Raw genomic sequence first — 21,159 nt, forward strand, 5'->3', positions numbered from 1 at the left:
AAAACAAACAGAGATTCAAGGCATTGTCAGATCCTGTGCTTTGGTCAATAAAAAGCAGAGCTATTTTGTACATCATCATGTCTTTATTTGTGTGTAAACAAACTCTGAAAAGAGCATCAGCCAGGTTCTTGATTATTGGCATTAACATGATTGATTTATTTTGCAGTCATGGATAAAACATGATCACTCCACCGCAAAAAAAAAAAAGGTCTTCTCAAACAAGTCATCTCAGTTCTGTCCTTCAATCTTGTTCTTTCCCCCCATCACAGTCTTAAAAAGTAATGCACTGACCATAACTTGAAACTGGCAGATCATTGTATTGATTTCAAAAAAGAAAAAACAGAAGTCCTTGGTCTTGAGGAAAGTGAAATAATCTCACCGGATAACAGACTTTTTCCACCATAAATAAGATCTCAGGACTTGATAAATGACTTATTTGTGGCATTTTTTTTTTGCAGGGTGTGTAATAAATAACATGACACTTCCATACGAACTGTTTGCGACCTCAGTTCAGTCCAGCAGGGTAACTTTTTCTCGTCTTACTTGGTGTATGCAGTGTTTCTCACTACTGTATAAGGTGCTGGGTGTGTATGTGTGTGTTTGTGTGTGAGAGAGAGATAGAAATGTAATGTGATGCAGTCAGAATGTTTTGTTGGTGCGAGTATGTCGATGTGTCGGTGGATAAAGATTCGGACGCGGCTGGGCGTCCAGAGGCTTGTAAGGTTAGTAGTTCATCAAATCGTTAAATATGTAACAGGTGAAGAGTTGCAAAAATAACCTTCTTAAAAACAAGAAATAAAACGTCCGCAGCGATTCACAGCAGTAGTGTTAAGCTCGGAGTGCAACATAATTCGCTTAGTCACTTCCATTGTACATGAAACAACAAATATATTTACAATCAGAACAAAAAAAAAAACAATACAGAATTCATAACAAAAGATATGTTACCACATTCAGAACCACAGACAGAGAAGTCATTATGGGACTTACACTGAGTGAGAATGTATAGTGTAGTGTGTGTTTATATTACTGACCTATTCTGACTGGCATTAGGCTTTGTGTGGCAGGAAGAGATATTCCACTGGCCTTAAGGTGGACGCTCAACCTGGAACCAACCAATAACAAAGCTCAGGAGCAGCCTCCATCTTCAATGACAAACACTGGACATTTTTCAACATGAATGGTCCCAGATGCAATAAAACACAAGAAAATTGGTGCTGTCATTTTAACTCTGATGCATTCAGCTATACATCCCTAAAATTTGAGGGTTGGAATCAGGAGCTATGAAAGCTTCAAGTACTGTATTTTTCAAGCTCACCATTTCTTTTTTTTTTTGCTTTCACAGATCAGCTAGCAAAACAGACAGACAGGCCCTTAAAATTCAGCTCCTAGTCCTCTCCTAAGACAAATATATAGTGCCCTTTGTAAGCATGAAAGCTTACAACCAACAACAGAAAGCAATTCCAAAACAGATATTATACCTACAGGGTTTTGCAGGTGAAAAGAGGCAGACATCAATGTTGTAACAACTGACATGTCTTTGCGTTTTGTTTCATATTTTGGTCTGTTTTGGAAAGCCAAGCAGAACAAAATTAAACCCAGAGGAAGCCATATAGATGCGTGTAATAAAGTAAATCTGTCTCTTGAAAATGGGAGCTGTTTATGATATGTAAACTGGAGAAGTTGTCAATTAGGGATAACAGGAAAATAAATAACAAGATAAAAACTTTTTAAAAAGTAAAGCTGTTGCTGATGACCGATGTGGTTACAGGGCCAGAACAAAATATCCAACTTTCATGCAAAGTGGCACGCATGTCACTTTTTCCTTCACCGAAATAAGGACAACAATATGGAGAAAATCTGTTTGCAGGTCTGTCTTTGAAGAGAGAGGCTCATGCCTTTGACAAACTGGTTTGTGTGCCGCTGCAACTCTAAAAGAGCATCCTCCTTTTGTTGTGTGCCGGTATGCATTTATGTGGCTGTGAATGTATGTGTATGTGTGTGTGTGTGTTGAATCCTTCTACCACACCTCCTTTTAAGGCTTTCAAGCTGCTTTGGATCAAAGTCAGTCCCAGGGGAAAATTCAGCAGAAACACTGAGTTCAAAAACATCATAGCCTACCTTCACGTACTGCTGAATTCAATTTTTCAGACACATTTCAACACCTACTTGATCTTTTGATTCACAAAAGGAGGCTTATGTCCCTCCAGCCACTCGTCTTCTACTGGCATCGATTTGTTAGCTTCGTCTGACTTCATCGCCGCTTTGACAAAATAATTTGCTTCTCGGTTTAAAAAAATGTTAAATGCTCAAGTACTAAACATAATGTCAAATTAGAACTGAAGAGGGAGCGTCCCCCTAAACAAAAAACAGGGTCAATATTCACATGTAAGACTTAGCTTCAAGCTCTCGTCTTAGAAGTTGCAAGGCTGCAACCGATGTGCCACAGACTGAAGCCAAAATTTATAAACAGCGCAGGGGCAAAGAGAAGAAGAAAATATTGTAACTGTTATAATGTTAAAATGAACCCCACACTGGCCACGATATTAGAACAGATAAACAGTACATTAGGCTATACGCGTCATCATAATTACCGATAGATATATAGCAGTCGCAGCCACCGCCATCCAGTTTTAGAAACACATTTGACTAAAGGGGAGGGGACAGGAGGAGGAGAACTTTCTCTTTCTGGAGTTGGATTGAAATAAATATTCGTTTTTTTTGTGTGTTTTTCTTTCTTTTCTTTAAAGCCACCTTTCATCCTGCCTTGGTGGGGTTGGGAAGAGGGAGCGGCAGAGTTGGAGGTGGGCTCTATGTGAAGTTCTGGAGAGGCTGGCTGACCCTCATGCAGGCCCAGTAGAAGGCCCGAGCCAAGGTGACGAGAACCAGGAGCAGCAGCACGGCCCACGAGGCGTAGATCCCCTGGTAGGTCTGAGCCTTCACCCACGTTCCAGCCTGAAGGCAAGGCAAGGCGAGGCAAGGTTAGAATCATATCGCACATGTCAGCAACAGGGCAATTTAAATCGTTTTACATACAAACAACAAAAGAAACATTTAAAGTTCCTCTCCAGGATATGTTTTAAAGTAAAAATACTTGCACTATTTTGTTTAACATGATTTTCCTACATAATAGTTACAGAAAAAATCTGAAAAGAGGCTGGAGCAGATCTACTCTTTCTCCCTCATTGAGAAATTTGCTTGAGGTACATTTCACTTTTGCAACCCGCATTCTCCAGCGCTAGTTTGACCAGTGAAAAAGGAGCAGGCATCAAGATGGCTAACGTTAGCATAGTGGAAACATCAGAGAGATCAGCCATAAATGTGTGATCCTCAGTCGCACCTAGACTCAGATGACGAGTCCGTCGGTAAGAGTAGTTGTAGTTGTTCGTTAGCTTGTAGGCTAACTGGCAGCTGCTGACACAGAGTTAATGGCTGTGAAACATACAATAATATCTGCTGCGATGGGGGTTTTGGTTGATTGTGGAAGGAAGCTCCAGGGTCCAGTTTACATCCAATAACTGCACACTCCACCATGTTTGCTGTCAAAACTTTCAGTATGCTAATGCTAACTCCTCCTCGCTGTACTGAAGAGTCCGTTCTGTGCTGGAGGTTTCAGGTTTCTTTGCCAGTGTTGTTACGAAGTCTGTTCCCTCATCAATATGCCTTTCCTGTATTAGTTGGGCAATTGTCTTTTGTATTAGCGACGTAGCTAATCCAACCTAATCTAGACTGGGGTACGTTTGAATGTCAGATTTTGGCAAAATGCACAGACATCGTCCCCTTCAGTAGAGGAATGTTAAAACACCTCTCTAGTGACAAATTTGACACAGATACAAGTCAGTATAGTCAAAGTCATTGAATTTAAGAGACATAAACATGAGAAAAACACATTTTTGAGTGGAGACTGGGGACTTTAAATGTCTTGAAACAGTCATAAAAGAGCCAAGAACTGAAAATAAAAACAAGCTAAACTAGAACAAGGTATAACATACAAGAATATAAGTTTCAGTGCAGTGTGAGAAATGAATAATTATTTGCTTTAATAAAAGCCAGAGGCAAACAGTAAAGTCTTCAGCTGAAAAGGGACAACACAACAGAGGAAGTTTTAGAAAATCAGATGTTGCTCAGAAAGCCTTTCAAGAGAATTATAAGCACATCCGGAGTGTGTTATGGTGATTATAATGAGCCTGCTCAAGTCCAATCAGGCTGTATGCAACCAGGAACTAGAGAGCTAAAGCTACAATTATACTCGAAAATGTTCTACACATTTATTATGCAACCCATTTATGTTGTTGCAAATTGTGCACAGTTCTGGCAAAATATCCAGTGGTCTTTTTTTAGAGGTACAAGATGAACAGGTCTGGGTCTTTATGACAGAACTGCAACCATTTTTTTTTATCAAACACAAATTTATCCGAGAGACGCTTTCATGCAAGACAGACTTTTAGTGTATTTTATGTATCTGAAGTCGGTGATTAATCCACCTGCACCAGACTGACGCAGTGACACTGAATTGTGGCGTTTCAAATGCACAAATTTTCATAGAAGTATTCAATACTCAAGAGTGACTGAGGGGTAAGAGAGAAAATAGCTTTCCCATCAAGTATTGAGTGTGCAGCTGCTCTGAAGAAAATTATTTAATGAAGATGGCAAAAGTGACTTTGCGAGAACCCACAGGGATTTTCTGAGGATATGGAAATATGAATTCCTGTTTCAAAGTCACAACACTACAGCAAAGCTAATATGGACAGGAAAGTCAAAAAAGAAAGAAAGAAAGGAAAACTTGATTTAGGGGGCATTTTTCATATGAATTTTTGTACTGCTCCCAGGAATACTGTCTCATAGTATTCTTGTAATAAATAATAATTATTCCCTATTTTGACACCCCGAGATCGTCTGGATGATCCACACCTCTGGCTCAGATGATTAATGCTATCTAGAATAAACCACCGAGCATGTTTAATCCCACAACTACACATCCAGATAAGGTTTTGTGTATGTTACAGGTAGGTGTCTGTCAGGCAGATGCTCTTTATCTTTACTTAAAGAGAGTGAGATTGGCAGTCGTATCTATCCATGAGGTAATCAAAACAGCTCATGCAGGCTGGGAAAACATCAAATAGGCTTAAAAGAAATGTATACCTCAGCCTTGAATTATTTTTCCCCCTCTTCTCCTATAAATGATGTATAAAGTTTTAATGCTTCTGGCAGCTCTCGGGGGCCTTAACATTTTAAATGGCATTTCTTAGCTCATGTTACTGACTTGGATACACACCACAGCTCCTGAAACTACCCTACTACCGTCATGTAGTGTAAAACCACTGCTCCCTTATTCCTAATTAAATGCAGTCTGGCTATGAAGTTTGATTCATTACTTGTCATGGGTTGTTGCCGATAAAGTTTATTGACGCAGTGTAGAGATTAAACTGTCAAAACCCTGTGCTCTTGTGCCATTCCTATAATTAAAACAACCTTTTATTAAACACAGCCTGTTCTCATGGTGAGGCAATTATTGCCACTACACCAGCATTATGCAATGCCGTCAATACAGCGTATTTATTGTCCACACATTGCTTACTTTTCTCCACTCTGGCAGGCATGCATGTATTCTGTGTTGGATGTGTCTGTACTGTGGGGCTTCGTTTCATGCTCATCTTGCACCCTCTGCTGGCTATGAAGCAGAATGCATCGAGTCTCCAGCTCTATCTATCTATTCATAATTTCTGCCAATTGTCTATATAATTGTGAGATTATCCTACCTTTATACTCTTATTTTAACCATTTAAAAAAAGAGCAACTGAAAACATAAAACAGAAAATGCATTGTGAGCCTTGTGCAGTTGTATGTAAATAAAACAGAGGGTGAAATAAGAAAGGAAAAACAGAAGACGAGCCAGGATTAAAAGAATCCGTTCTGCTATTCAGTGGGTTCTGAAGCTGCTGTTGCAACCTGACCACTGCTTACAGTTCGACTCGGCTGTGTTTGTGCTGTATCTCACTGATAAATAGAGGCCTGTCACACAGTGTCTGGAGAGCGGCAGTGAAGTGCACGCCCTCCATGTTAAACAAGCCACGACAAAAGGAGAGATTATAATCATCCTGCTTCTTCCTGCTACCTTTGTTTTATCCGCAATTCTAAGGGGTTTTTTTACATAGCAAAATAAAAAAGGGGTGGACAGATTTGGAAAAGATAAAACAATAGTAAAACAATGTCTCCTGTCAGTTTCGGCCTGCTAAAAATGTGAACGCCTACAAACCAGCCAAGGATATTATCTTGTTATTAGTGAGCAAGAGGTCTCTGTCTCTCTGATATAAATATGATGTGTGCTGGCGTCCACTCACCATCAGCCCGGCGGTGGAGATGCTGAATAGCAAGCAGAGTAGAAAACACCACAAGCTTCGCCTCCGGGGATACCTCTGACCAATGGAGGAGCTGCAGGACCAACAGAGGAGAGAAGCGCCGAAATTAATTTTATTAGGAATTTAAATGAAACACAACACATTTAAAGTAGAAGCCTTTTTTCACAGCAGGCGTTTTGACTTGTCATAACAGGAAAAGCACAGGCGTTATTAACAACAATAACGATGGCTCTGGCATATTCGAGTTCTCAGTAATGACAGTGTGACTGTGAGTCAGTATTAACAACACCAGGGCTCTGAAACTGCAGCAGTGAAATGGAACTGAGCTATAATTAATTGTATTATTTACACTTGTGTTTTTCCTACTGTGACCTGCCAAAACACATTATGTGGGGAAAAGTCCTGTTAACTAATAGGGATGGAGGTTAAAAACTTATTTGGCATCTCTCAGCGTTTGAAGCACAAAACGACTCCAGGATCAATAATTTCAGTTTGTATATTTTGAGAATGTATAAACCTTTTTACGACAAAGTCTTGCTGGAAATGCAGAACTGAAATAACACATGAAGGATGACGGTGAAACACCTGCAGTGAGACAACTTCCAGCCGCACCTGTCCAGCTTCAATCTAGGTTCTGGGGCTATTTTAGATTTGACAAACTTAACTCTGATGACTATAGCTGTACACAGAGACTGTCAGGGCACACCTGTGTACTGCAGTAATACAGCAGGCACACTGCTACATTTCTTGTCAGCACCTTGTGAAGTTAGATGTTGCGGAAAAAGGAATTGTTGCTTTGTGTGCCTGGCAGATTTCAGAAACGTGCCTGTAAGGTCTGTTGTGGTTTTTCATAATTGTACCGCCAAAAACTGAGAACTTCGAAGACACACACACTGTCTTTGTCCACTGGCATGGCATTATTTGGTACTGCATCATTTCTGATTATGCCTGCTAATTCCTGTCCCTTAAGGCCCAGACATTCCAAAGAGGATCATAGAAGTAGTGGCGACAAGGGCCAACTGTTGCGTCGCCTCACATGGAGTGCGTCTCAGCTACTTGTCATCTTGCACATATGTTCTGCGCCTGCCTGAGAGGAAATAACTCCATAGCAGCAGGTGGCTGTTCGTTATAAAAGAAAGGGGAAACCAGGAGACTGACAGGACGGATTCAAGACACAAGTTAGCCAGTTAGCACATTAACAACACAACCCAATGCTGAAAGAACCACGGATATTAATCATTAGCAAACAATAAAACAAACACAAACCATTTCTGCTAAGCTAAATGGCTGAAAAGTATATTATCTTACATAATATATCAGGTTTGATTTGGTCTCGCACCCTTTTGACTTTCACCATTCATTTGCTTTTCTCACTTCTGTTTTTCTTCTCTCTGATTCAACATGCTGATTCAATAAGGGTCGACTTGTGCCAAAGGTGTGGGACACAACGCCAAAACTAGGGCGACAAACCCTCACCAACAGCCTGACATCGACCAACAGCAGACTGTCAACTTAGTGTGTAAAGGCCCTAAGGTCCCATGAACTTGCCGAACATGTTAAGAAGCTCATGGAGATAGTGATATAGGAATGTGGTTTGTCGTAAAGTTGAAAGAAATTCCTTAAGTACAAAACATACATTGAGCTAAATCCCACACACCTCCTGATGTCATGAGACATATGTTAACGCATGACACTGGTGTGAAAATGTGTGGCAGACCCTGAGACCAACACCTGCTCACTCTGCATCAGTTTCACAGTGTAAAAGCTTCAGCTAAATGCCTTAGAGCATAAATGTACAACGTTAAAGTACAGTGAGAATGAAGTGATGTGATGGATGAATTGCTAAGAGCTACTTACACTTTCCTGCAGTGTGGGCACCTGGCCAGTGTCCGGTCTGTGAACTCTGTCCACTGAAATTGCAAAGACATGTCGCCTTAAGCCAAAAACCAACATGCACATTTGTCAAATTATCAGTTATAATGCTGACAAAACCTCCCAGTAGCAATATTACATTCACTGTAATTATAACTGACCCCTACTCTAATAAATATAACCAGCGTTTTTGCTGCTGCTTACATTCAGAATCAGAAAAATGCTATTTTCTATCAAAAGGAAATGTAAAATTGTTTCTGACATTGCCCATAATAAAAACATACAGAGTTAAAATGTATCAGGCAGAAAAAAAACAACTGAGGGAAATATGCCTGTGCAGGGAATAGAAAAGTGCAAATATGAGCAGGTGTTAAAAGTGCAAAGTCCTTCACTGCTTGTTTATAATATGTTCCCATTTGAAATTAGTGATTTTTTTTTAAGTGTGTGTCCTAGCCAGGAGGTTTTTATATTAGCGACCTGACTGACTCATGGAGGGGATGTGAAGGGCTGTGTATGATGAGGGCCGTTTGCCATTTAACTGTCTGGGTGTAGAGATCAAACCTACACACTGCAGCAAAGCAACTAGCTAATAGATTAGTCGTCTATAAAGCCTCTTAAATATTAAAAAGGGGTAAAAAGAAAAAGAAATTCATCCCACTTCCAACTAGCGCTGCAGTGATTAGTCGATTAATCAATTAGTCGATCAAAAGAATATGAATCGCCAACTGTTTTGATAATCGATTGATCGTTTAAGTCATTTTTCAAGCAAGAATGTCAAACATTTGCTGGTTCTGACTTCTTAAATGAAAGAATTTGCTGCTTTTCTTTGTCATGAATGATAGTAAATGATGTATGATGTAGTAAATGTATGACAGACTAAGTTTTGGACTAGATAAAAATAGGGATTAGGCTCTGGGAACTTGTGATGACCATTTTTTTTTAAACTTTTTTTTTTTAACTTTTAATAGTCAAAATTATTAATTGAGGAAATAATACGCAGATAAATCCATGATGAAAGTAATAGTTATTTGCAGTCCTACTCCCAGCTGCTCGTTTTTTTCCGACCAACAATCAAAAACAAGATGTAAGATGCAAGATGTAAAAAATCTATATAGAAAATGGACAAAAAAAAATCAACAATCCTCACATTTTAGAAGCTGGAGCAGCAAATCTTGGCATTTTTCCTTGATGAATGACTTAATGATCTACTGCTGATACGTTTTCGGTTGATTGACCAATCCATTAAATGACAATTCGACTCAGCACTACTTGCAAATTGATGCGAATGCAAATCTGCACTGATGGGGCTGGTGCTTTGACTGCAAGTAAATGTCTCTCGGAGGCAGTGTACGACATTAAATTCCTTGTCGAATTACAGACGTCTTATTTAAATATGCCTGCTGCTGCATGGATTGATGACATACTTTAAGGAATGTAACACAACAAGCCCGGCTCTCAGCAACAGGTGCGGCACGTCATCCAAAAAATGAGAAAGATAAAAAGTCTTCTCTCGGGGTGTAGACATTTATTCCTTCTCTAACGTTAGGGTGTGATACATTTGTCAACCCTGCAGAGCAGAATACACTGTGCATGCTGTTCATTCGTCTTGTTTTGAGAAGAAGAAAAAAAAAACACTCTGTATTGGAGGCACAGAGAACGCTATCACTAGATCTGCGACAAAAGGATGACTGCGACGCCACCCAGGGCACAGATTTGTATTTTCATTCAGCCTCCCTGTCTTTAAACAGGTAGAAAAGGTCCAGCTGAATGCTAAACACCCCGAACCATCCATCTCACCTCGAACTCTATTCTTCTCTTTCTCTAACTCTGCTGTCCTCCTCCCTTTCACCATATATCCAAACCATCTTTACCTGTCCTACACATTGTTAAACAGCAGTGAGTTAAAATTCTACTTTGCCTTTTAGCACAAAATGGCCCGGATATATCAGTGCAGAGTTGATAGGGTTATCGATCTACACCAATAACTCAACATTTACTTGGCCGTGTGCACAAGTTGTTTTGGGCTCTTCAATAATTCACTGTTCTGGCTGTGCTACAGTACATTTCACAACAAAAACCTTGCAGGTCTACTGAAACTGTCACAAGATATTTTAGCTACAAATAAAAGCCCCAGCTGAAAGCCAAAAAAGCAAATGCCAAAGCTGCTTTTATGATTCAGCTACTGTGCATCGTAATGTATCACCTCTTCATAAGCACTTTTATTGGATCTTGGCTCCCCAAAGAGAATGTGATTTTATTGGCTGTGTCTTTTTTCAGATATATGTCATTCAAAGAGACGTGAGAGGTGGGGACCTGTGCCAGCGGCTAAATAAACACTGGCTGTACTGATGTTGCAATTCCTATTGATTGGCACAGAGGTTTATAAGGGGAATTAACTAATGGCTTTTATAATAAAATCTATGCTACAAATACCCTTCCTAATAACCAATACTCAACAAATATAACAGTTAGCTTTTCTGTGTTTTAGCAATGTATCTCAAAAAGCTATGATAGGAATCCCATGACATTTAGTGGACATTTACAGTTGGTAAAAAAGAAATTTGTGACATTTTTTAAAAAGAAATAATCCAAGATCAAGGTCCTGAGCTGGCTCAGGAGTGAAACTTTGTTATATGATGATGCCTTAGCCAACTCCATTTGCTGAGTGAAGAGTATGAGATGTGACTGAGTGCTCTAAGAGCAAGAGAGTGGAACTTTGGGTTCAGACTATTTTGTTACACCTAATGTAACAAGAATGAACTTCCTTGCTCTGAGAAATACGTTTTCTTTACAATCCAAACCTGACACTTAAAGCAAAAGTTCAGCATGTTGGGATATAACACTGTTCATACCATGGAGAGTTTCATTACTGTAACTATAAACTGAAAGGATGTTTTGTTGCCTCTTGAAGCAGCTGACAATTCTGACCATTACTTTAGTTTGTAAACGACACACACTTTTAGTAATGAGAGGATCTTCAAGCATTTGTATATATTAATTTCGACCGGTTTATGTGAACTGCATATATTCTGCATAAAAGCGTTGCGTAGCGTTGGGCTACGGCAACACTAAACCCCCGCGCTTGCCTGAGAAGGACTAAATGCACAAACCTGCTATTTTTAAATATCCCATGGAGAGAGACTCTCACTGGAGCCTGTTCTATTTTGTTCTGAAAATGTCACTGTGCAGCCTCGTTCTGTGGACGATAAACGAGGTGCAGACTTCCATCTGTGTCACTAATAATAGGGAAATACAGTGAGTGCTGGATGGAGGAGCAGTGAGTGACAACAACCATGCCCACATTTAAGAGTACTGTTTGCAGTGGAAACACAAGGGTCTAGCTACGATGTCTGTTATCATGTTACTTTTGGTTCCAAAGGTACCATACCGAAAGTGTTTGGTGGAAACGGGCTGTTGAGACAGGACCAACAGCTAGCTGTCCCCTCCTCCCCATTTCCAATCCTTATGCTAAGCTTAGATAAGCTAGCAAGCTGCTGGCTGTAGCTGGGAAATTAACAAAAACTGTAACTGTGTTGTGATTCTAAATCCTGTAGGCATTTACTTGAAGCCCCAAATGAAAAAACAAACAAGAAAAAAAAAATTCATTTGTGGTTAATTCTGACTTAATGTTTTTTTTAATGGAGTGGGTGTAGTACCAGGAAGGTGTTGCTGCAGTGGCCACAGGAGACCCGGGCCCCAGCTGGCTGGGGGTCAGGACTGGCTGGACCAGGATGAACTGGACCCAGATTAATTATCCTCTTACTAGAAAGGGACAGACACAAAATGAGACACACAAAGTCAATATTCACACCACAAACAACTCGAGATGTTAGTGCAAACTAATAATCACAGTGCGATGTTGTGAGCAGACGTTGCACTCTGACAGCGTGGAGAGGCTGACGACAGTTTCACTTTTTTTTTCTTATTATTTCCACTCACACTGCTTTTCTACAAGCAACTTCCTCAGACAACTACAGTCTCTCAGACTGATCAGACAGCAGCCCAGAGATGTGTCTGGTTTAGTCAGCATGTCTGGATTGAATGCAAAACAGTGGCATCAGGGGTAAACTCTCCAGAGTAATTTAAAGCAGGAAAGTGGCCTCGGAGGAGTATATACAACCTTTTGACATCACTTACACTGAATGGGCTCCCTTTAGTCAGCTGTAATAAAACCAGGAATGTGAACAGTTACATCACAAACTTACAAAATCCCAAGTTTGTTTTTCTGAATACAAATTTCAGCATCTCATCTAATTTCAAGCATAACTGTGATACAAAATTCACGGTTCAAAGACAATATTTTCAAAGAGGGTTCAAAGACAAACTCATTTTGGGACTGGGGTTCCTCCTCTGTTACTGAAGAGCAATAATATACAACCATTTCAAACCAAATAACTTAAGTATCTTTTCAAGCTGAAGCACAAAATACTGAAACATGCAAACCCTAATCAGCTTCCAGCTTTATTTTCTGCTCCACACTGAAGCTGACAGATGATTTAAGTGTTTCGGATCTTTATGACAACAGATTGTGTGATGTACATTTTGAAATTATACATATTTACACAGCAGCAGAAAATTAACCCCCCCCCAAAAAGAGGGCTAAAAATGTTGCTCTGGCACATTTTACGCCTCAGGGCATGAAAAGGAATCTTATCTTGCTTACCAATTACACTCGGCTGCAGCAGCATGGTTCAGATGAGCTGCCAAAGCTGTTCATTCTCAGTGACTGAATCAGCCTTCTGTTTTGTGCAATAAAACCCCAACATATCGGCATCTGTTTAACCTGTAAAATGTGGTTTATGGCTTTTTGTTTGGCTAATTTCCTGACAGGCGGTAAGTGAAACTTTTCTTTTCCCAAACTGTATTTGAACCCAGTTTATGCGCTGGAGAATAAAAAAAACAATACCGGAATTTACTATATAACTTTTCCAGTTCACTATCACCTCTTTCTGTTTTAAAAAGACTTATGTGTTCACTTTGCTCTCTGATATTATAATATGAATAAATCTGCTAAGTGTGCAATTGGTTAGTGGCTATTCCGCTGGAATTTAGCACATAATTAAAGCAGCCATAAGCTGGATGGTTTTATTTTTTTCAGCTGCAAAGTGCAGACAGAAAATTAAACCTCAACCTAATACCCATTGCTGAACTGAATTTGGTCAACAAAACACACAATACCTACTGTATATCACCCATGCAGACGCCTCCTTCATAATACAGACTATATGCAGAAGTGAAACACATGATGTGCTTGTTCTAATGAGGCTGTTATTTCCTCATCCGGCTCGCTGAGCACTGCATGTAAACTACGCTGGGAGCACAGCCTTAATTGAGGGACTGCTGCTCCCACTGCACCTTGTTTCCTCTGCTTCACTTCTCCCTCTCACACAGACACAGTGTTCTTGCAGTATCGCCCCCGAAACACACACACACACACACACACGCACACATACACACACACTTGGAAAGGATTTCTCACCAATATGGCCGGGGACAGGCGATCCTCTGGGAGGTGACTTTGCAGATGAGCAGACAGTTGCACGGGCAGCGAACGTACTTCTTCCCTGCTGGGGCATTCTTAATGGGCTGCAGAGGGAGACAGAGACACACGGGACAGGAGAGATAAGAAGACAGCAGAACAATGAATTAGAATAGGGGTAGATAACAAGCCAATTATTCCTGACAGATGAGTATTAGCCAATACTACATGAGGGAGAGAGGTATTCTGGGAGATATTGGAAGGGGCCGTGCTGCAGTCGCAGGTAAGGAACCAAGGGACGACATTCATGATACGTCATGATACTACTAGCCAGAGGTGTAGACTCGAGTCAAATGACTTGGACTTGAATCAAACTTGAATCACGAATCAATAACTTTAGACTCAACTTGACAAAATCAGAAAAGACTTGCAACTTGGGCTTAGACTTAAACACCAATAATTTGTGGCTTCACTTGGACTGGAGCCTTAAAAATACTTGGTAACTTCCCTAAACTGACCACATGCCACGCATCAATTAATATCCCTTGATTTCCAGAGTCAGCTAATGTAATGCTATTCATTCCAAACAAGTCGACACTATATTCTCCAGATCCACTTTGTCTGAACCATTTCGACAGCATCCAATCAAATTGCAGGAGAGAGCCATGAAGAACTAATAATACGTTAACTGAGCACCAGCTGGGAAAAAAATGAAACCAAAGATAATTTTGTTCATGGGACTCGACTTGGGACTAGAGAACAAAGACTTGAGACTTAGTTGTGACTTCCAAAATCAACCTCTGCTATTCGCACGTTTTTGATTTTATACTTACCTTCAGTGCTCATTATGTTTCACTGTATATATTTAGCCTATTCATACCACTGTTATTACTTTTCATGCTGTATACATTTAGTGTATTCATACTCCATACTGTTTATTCCATTACTCTATTTTTTATCCTGTAAATTATGTACATTACTATGCACTTTTACTCCTTTTTTGCACTTCTGGTTAGATGCTAAACTGCATTTGGTCGTCTTAGTACTTGTGCAATGACAATAAAGTTAAATCTAATCCACTGTTGCTGCTTCATGTCCCCTAACAGATCAGGAGCTGCTTGTTGCTGTTGAAATGACGCAACAGACATAATCTTTGTGTTGATTTAATACTTGAACTAACACATCAAGCACTACTCTTTGCAATCAAAAACACATTTATTGAAGGCAACAGGTTTGTCGAGCATTGCTTCTAGGGAAACACAGATAAAGGCTTCAAATATGTTTGGGCCAGAGACTTCTACATGATAAGATCTGGTCCTATACTTTGGGCTCCGAGTGAATCTGAATATTTTTGTTGCCGTCTGCTTAGAATTCACGAGCTAAATAATATTCCTACACAACTGACTTGATTTCTGCCCAATCATCCAATTATTTTCTAATAAAGCCCATAATGTATGAGTATATTCTTTTAACAGCCAGATGTATGTCTTGCTGGTGCAGCCTGCTTTGTATCATCTCACTAGTTCACATAATACTGCAGGCCAAAATCAGTTTTCAAGGACACTGTTTGAGCTCAAGCAGAGAATGGAAACTTCAATCTCTGTTTAACACGACTACAACTACACCAATAACACCTTCTTCTGGACTTAATAGAATATCCTGCTGTCTGTCCCACTGATGGTTCTCTCCTCTGTGTCATTAAAGTCTGACTAACCAGATCAGATTGAGTCCTGTGAGTTTCCTGCTCCATCATCAATTTCACTTACAACGGCTGTGGGAGTCTAGTTGCTATCTGCACTAGAGGGAGGTAGGTAATGACAGGGAGTGAAACTAATATTACAAGTAATCATACGGTCGATTGTCTAATTTCAGTCGCCTTTCGTTATTAAAATCATTGTCATTTAGATATGCGTTAGCATTATATTACTTTTAATGAAGTCTTATGAAACAGACCTGCAATAAATCCTAACTTTGTTAAAGATGTTACATTTAGTTTTTGTTCAAACTGTTTAAGAGAGGTGTTGATTTAACGTTATGGTCATTTTGGAGGCTGTAGTTTGTGTTGCTGTTGAACTGCAGTGCTTTATACTGACAGGAGTTTCAATTATACACACATTTTCATTATTTTGTTCCGATTTTATTCGTAATTTATCCATAATTTTTAACTTGCACTATTTTGTCTTAGATTTTCATTTTGTCTTATATTCGGCTGATTTTTTAAAACATATTTAATTAGCATTGTTGGATGAAGCCTGAGATCCAAGGTTCTAATCAAAAACAGCTGCTTCCGTAAATGCTTTTGATAATAAATAAGTTGAAACTATTATTCACCACATTCGTTAACTTTTTCCACAGTATAAATGTTTGATGTCCTTTGCAATTCAACAAGTCATGCAACCTTTGTTTCTGACGTCTTAAAACATAACGATTGTTTCTGCTATGCTGTGTCGCTGCTATTGAGTGACTGGAGGAGAAAAGGAGATGCTCCGCGTCATGATTATAACCATTAACTGCTGAAAGACAGTTTTTGCAACTGAAATCAATGGCAGTGAAATAACTATTCATATTGTTTACTTGAAATTACTTATCTTGATTGTCATCCCACTCCGACTGTCAAATTAAAGCTGGGCTAGACAAAATTGTGAAGTCATAATATGTCTAATTTATCAGGATAATTACCAATGGGGGGGCCGATACAAAGATGAGAGCCCAATTAACACCAATAAAGACCCTGTCGATCAAACCTGTTTTGCCTCCTGCCCACATTCCTGTACAAATCTTTAGAACTTCACATTGTGTCTGTATGATGCAACTCCCATCTGTAACGCTAACATTTCAGGCTCCACACTAATTTCATTCTAAACCTCATCTGTATGGTTTATAAGGTTGTGTCCAACAATCTATTTTTACACACTGTGTGGACATATTCCTGTGCATGTACATATGTTCCCTCCATCTGTGAATTGCTCATATTGCCAGTTGGTGTATCTGGACACATTTTACATTTCAACTTCCATCTGTATACAGATCTGAATCTCAAGAGATGCGCACTCATTAAGCCCGTTCAACCTGCCAATCTGACGGTGACGGTTGTTGAAATTTCACGCTGTGCCACCTTCAGCACATCTCTCCACTTGTCCCATAGCCTTTTCTCTGTTTCCTTTAGAGAACTGTTAACACTTAATTATTAAATTTACCTTCATGTGTTCAACTTTTCATAAATCAGGGAGGAAAGGGAGGAAAAATTCATAATAACTGATCAAATTAATTGGGATACCTACAATCGTAACAGAAATATAATGAGACCATTGTCAAGATGACAAGTTGGCTCGATGTTCTGTCTGTGATGATATTGAAACTCGAGGTTTTTAAAATTTGGACCACTTTTTGCACCATCATTTGGCCCCTCTCTTCCATCAGTATTTCACTCAGTCTTGGTAAAAACAAAATCTGGCACTCTGATTTAGGCTTCAGACTGCCTGGAAAAAATGGTAAACATGTCACATAAACTTGCAGGTAACTCAGAGACAACAAATGACCTGTCATACTGAATCATTATTCAGTTTTATGGCATGGGCAAATCCAATTTAACCTGACCACCAGCAGAAATAAGTCAACATACGCTTTCAGTATGAGCACTGTCTAGTTGATTGACTTGTAAAGAGCTTACAAAATATTTGTGTAGTGTGACACTACACAAGATTGTGACTAGACTTCCTAACATCAAGAAGACCCAACATCAAACAGGCCTGACGGATCAGAGGATTAATGTTCAGCATTTTAATTCACATGAAGTGTTTAATATTCATATTATATATGCTTTGATTTGTCTGAACTGCACTCACATCATGAACCAATAGCTAAACCGATTTGGAAGAGGACCTACTGTATAGCTCCATTTACAAAAGCTCCGTATGACTGTTTGGTGCATTTACAAGTTTGAATGACGTCACACTCGCCTGACCACACCAATATAATTACTTAAGTAAACGCACTAGGGTTTGGATGTATCAAATCACAGTGGTTAGGAGACCTCAGATGTCCTGGAAAAGAATTCTTTTACTGTAATACCATGAGGCTGACTAATTGATTTTTGCAAATCCAACTTGGTGGGCATTGTTAAAAGTAGAAATTTATAAACTTAGATGTTTTCCTAATATTTAAATGCTATGTACAGTACATTTACAGGGTTGGCTCACCAGAAAAATATTTTGGGGAATAGTGGGGACTATGAGTGACCTCACTGTGAGCTCCAGGGTAATGAGAATCCTGATTCGTGAAACAGACACTGTTGTATTTTCATTGCTTTGAGCCCCAAAAACTAAAGTGCATTCACCTCTATTGTGCTGAGGCAGAGGCAGAAATCTTAGAAACACATATCTAAGAGTTTGTGTGACATAAAACCAAACTCCCAAGTGGGTAGACACCACTAGAGGTTTATGAGAGAAAATATGTTTTGTGTGAAACAATCTTGTAACAGAAGATACTGGTCAAGTATTTGTGCATGTGTGTGTTGCAGCTGCATGAAGTGCATAAACAGACTGTGTGTGCTACATGTGGTCATACAGGTACACAAGAAACCTACCGTAGCTTCATTGCAAACCCCGCACTTCACCACATGCTGGTGAATCTTTCCCTCCACAGAGATCAGGCTCTGACACACCCTGCAGCTGATAACAGGTGCGCTGCCGCTCTCCGGGGAGGTGAGAGGAGAGTAGGGCGGGGGGTCCTCCCCTAGGAGCACTGAGGGCTGAGTGGGACTAGGGAACGGAGGGAAGCCTGCACAGGGAGGGAGACAAGTAAGGGGTAGAGTGGTGAAAACAAAAGCAGTGCGACCAGTGACAAATAAGTGGATTGTTGAGGGAACACATTCGCAAGAGTTGCGTAATGGACTGAAATAAAAAAGGCCCAATTCCCATGACAAGTAACCTTTTACATTACGATTAACAAGATAATAAGATTTGGTCTCGAGGTGAACTGAAAGCAGCTTTAGGAGAAAAACACTTCTGGAATGCTGAGCAGGGTTAGGTTCAACAAATAAGTACTAGTGAGTGACTGAGAGAAATCTGAGAAAGAATGGGTGAATTAGGTTTAATGGATGAGGACAGGTTTATTTAGAAATCAAATGCAGCATGAAGAACTAGTTGCCTGCTCGTTTCCTGCAAGCAGGGTGCATGACTGTGTCTGAAATAGGTGGTGGTAGCACAAGACAATTAGGAACCATATCTCATGTCTTTCCATTAATCTAGCCACACACGGTCCCTCCCTGTGTGAGCTGCCATTGGTCGCAGCTCTCTCTTGCAGCATCCCTCAGCAGCCTCCATAATGGCTCTCTCATATGTCAATCAAATCAGGTGTTTCTCGGATGCTAGCTAGCTAAGCGGTACAGTTATCTAGCTTGCTAGCACAGTGGGCATCATGTAGCTATTGAAATAAATGCAATAATTTGTTTTAGTGTATTTAAATAAAATGTTTTTTATTGATAATATCACTGAGCTGCAGAGCTGAAGCTTTGCGCGTGGTTTGCCGGTGTTAAGTAGAGCTAGCTAGCAAGCTAACACACAACGGTTGCTAGGTTAGCTTGCTAGCAAAACGCTGAGTCCCTTCAGTCTCTGCTTCACAATATGATTGCTAAACAGTACATTTCATCCCCTGTGAGGTGATTATACAGACATACACTGGAAGCTTACATTATACCCTGCACACACACAGTCACGACAGGCTGGTTCACAGCTGAGCTAGCAGGCTAACCAGAATGCCCTGTCAGTGGACGCTAATGTAAGCTAGGCTAATTCAGGCAGGAGTCGGGTGGAGGAGAGAGCACCATGGATACTCACTCTGTGGTTTGTTGGGCACACCGTAAGGCGCTGCACCGGGAGACACCCCGCCGTTACCGCTGCCAAGAGCACCATCTCCCAGATCTGATAGTAACGGGGACCTCTCGCCGTCCGCCATACCGAGAGCCAGACGTGGGGAGGGGGGAAGTGGGAGCGTGAATGCAGACCAATACGGTGTTGTATTGTTGTGTCGGAAATGCAGGCGTCACATGATCACACCACCGCTGCTGCGGTAACGGAGCCCGGAGGTGTGGCACTGCTGCCCAGGGATGCTCCCAGCCAGGACACTAAATATGTGTTAATGCTCATGTGAAATATGTTTTAATAAATGTCCAACAGCTCCAGTTGTGTCTGTGTTAAGTTTAATTTTTCCAAGGGAATTTCTGCAGGAATATTCTGCTTCACAAGTAACATTTAAACAGTGGTGGCAGAGGAACTCAAAGTACTTACCCAAGTAAAATCAGCAACACCCAGCGTTGGGGAAGCTACTTTGAAAGAGTCTTTGCAAGCCACACATTATTTCACACTGTAAGAAGTTGAATTAGGCTAAAACAAAGTTACCCTAGTGTGAAATGTAGTTTGCTTCACTAAAAGTACCTACTAGTTGCTTACTTACCTACTTCATACTACTTTGTAAAACTTACAAAGGGGAGCAAATATCTATGCACATTTGTATAGACTATACACTTTACAGATAGGGGAGACTGGGAACGGCTGCAAAATGACCAAAAATGTCAAATAATAATAAACATAATAATAATTTAACTACTTGAATCACTATGCAGATATGAATGTAGTTGAACTACCAGCAAGCTACTTTAAAATGTAGTTAAACCACTAGTTTAATCAAATATAGTTCACTACGCCCCACCACTGGCAATTCCATACATATAAATACCCAACTGCAACTAAAAGTCCTGCATTCAAAAAAAGAAAGAAAGAAAAGTAAAATGAACCTAAATACATTATTCACAACAAAATGCACTTCAAGTGTTAAATGTAAAAATACTAATAATGCTCTTCTGATGCCTACCTCCTGACTCCACCACTCAGGACCAAGCACCTGACCTGGGGCGACAGAGCCTTCTCCATTGCCGCCCCCTCCGTCTGGAACACTCTCCCCAAACACATACAAGACTGCGCTGACCTCTCCTAGTTGAAATCACTCATCAAAACTCATCTTTTCAAAATGGCTTTTAATGTGTAAATGATGTGTGTGTTTTATTGTAGTCTATATTATGATAGTTTTAACTAATGTAAAGTGCCTTTGAATACCATGAAAAACGCTCTATAAATAAAATGTATTATTATTATTATTATTAGAAAGTTAATTATTTGAAATGTAACGCCAGCATTTAAATAAATGTATAAATATGCAAACTAAAGTACCTCACAATTGTACTTAAGCACAATACTTCTTTCTACCACCATCATTTTAACATCCAGACCTGCAAGCTGTCCAGTTTTGCCTTTAAGCATTGAGCAACTGAAGCAGTTAGCGGCAAGGGTATTTAGATAGTTTTCCTGGGTGTGAAGATTTAATTGATTTGGTCACACTTTCCTGCTGGACACAGGGTGTTAATTGGTGATGTTTCACTTCACTTCCTCAAAT

General features: G+C 40.0%; 1 protein-coding gene across 1 annotated transcript; it reads right to left on the minus strand.

Moving 5' to 3' along the window:
* Window positions 1–69: 69 nt before the first annotated feature.
* On the minus strand, window positions 70–19,756 carry pip4p1a (phosphatidylinositol-4,5-bisphosphate 4-phosphatase 1a). The gene is made up of 7 exons (XM_050074435.1): window positions 19,548–19,756; window positions 18,296–18,489; window positions 13,711–13,817; window positions 11,888–11,993; window positions 8,217–8,269; window positions 6,342–6,432; window positions 70–2,955 (listed from the first exon to the last, which is right to left on the minus strand). The coding sequence occupies exons 1-7, from the start codon at window positions 19,663–19,665 to the stop codon at window positions 2,812–2,814; spliced, it is 813 nt and encodes a 270-aa protein (XP_049930392.1). The 5' UTR covers window positions 19,666–19,756; the 3' UTR covers window positions 70–2,811.
* Between the last annotated feature and the right edge of the window lie 1,403 nt (window positions 19,757–21,159).

This window comes from Epinephelus moara, chromosome 21 (genome assembly GCF_006386435.1).
Source record: "Epinephelus moara isolate mb chromosome 21, YSFRI_EMoa_1.0, whole genome shotgun sequence".
Classification (NCBI taxonomy): domain Eukaryota; kingdom Metazoa; phylum Chordata; class Actinopteri; order Perciformes; family Serranidae; genus Epinephelus; species Epinephelus moara.

What these genes read in the sequence shown, in the direction of transcription:
- pip4p1a (XM_050074435.1), bottom strand. Translation starts at nt 19,665, where the DNA reads ATGGCGGACGGCGAGAGGTCCCCGTTACTATCAGATCTGGGAGATGGT. An exon ending in TGTGCCCAACAAACCACAGA is followed by an intron (nt 18,490 to 19,547) that starts GTGAGTATCCAT and finishes CTCCCTGTGCAG; the next exon opens with GCTTCCCTCCGTTCCCTAGT. An exon ending in GCCTGTCCCCGGCCATATTG is followed by an intron (nt 11,994 to 13,710) that starts GTGAGAAATCCT and finishes GTCCCTTTCTAG; the next exon opens with TAAGAGGATAATTAATCTGG.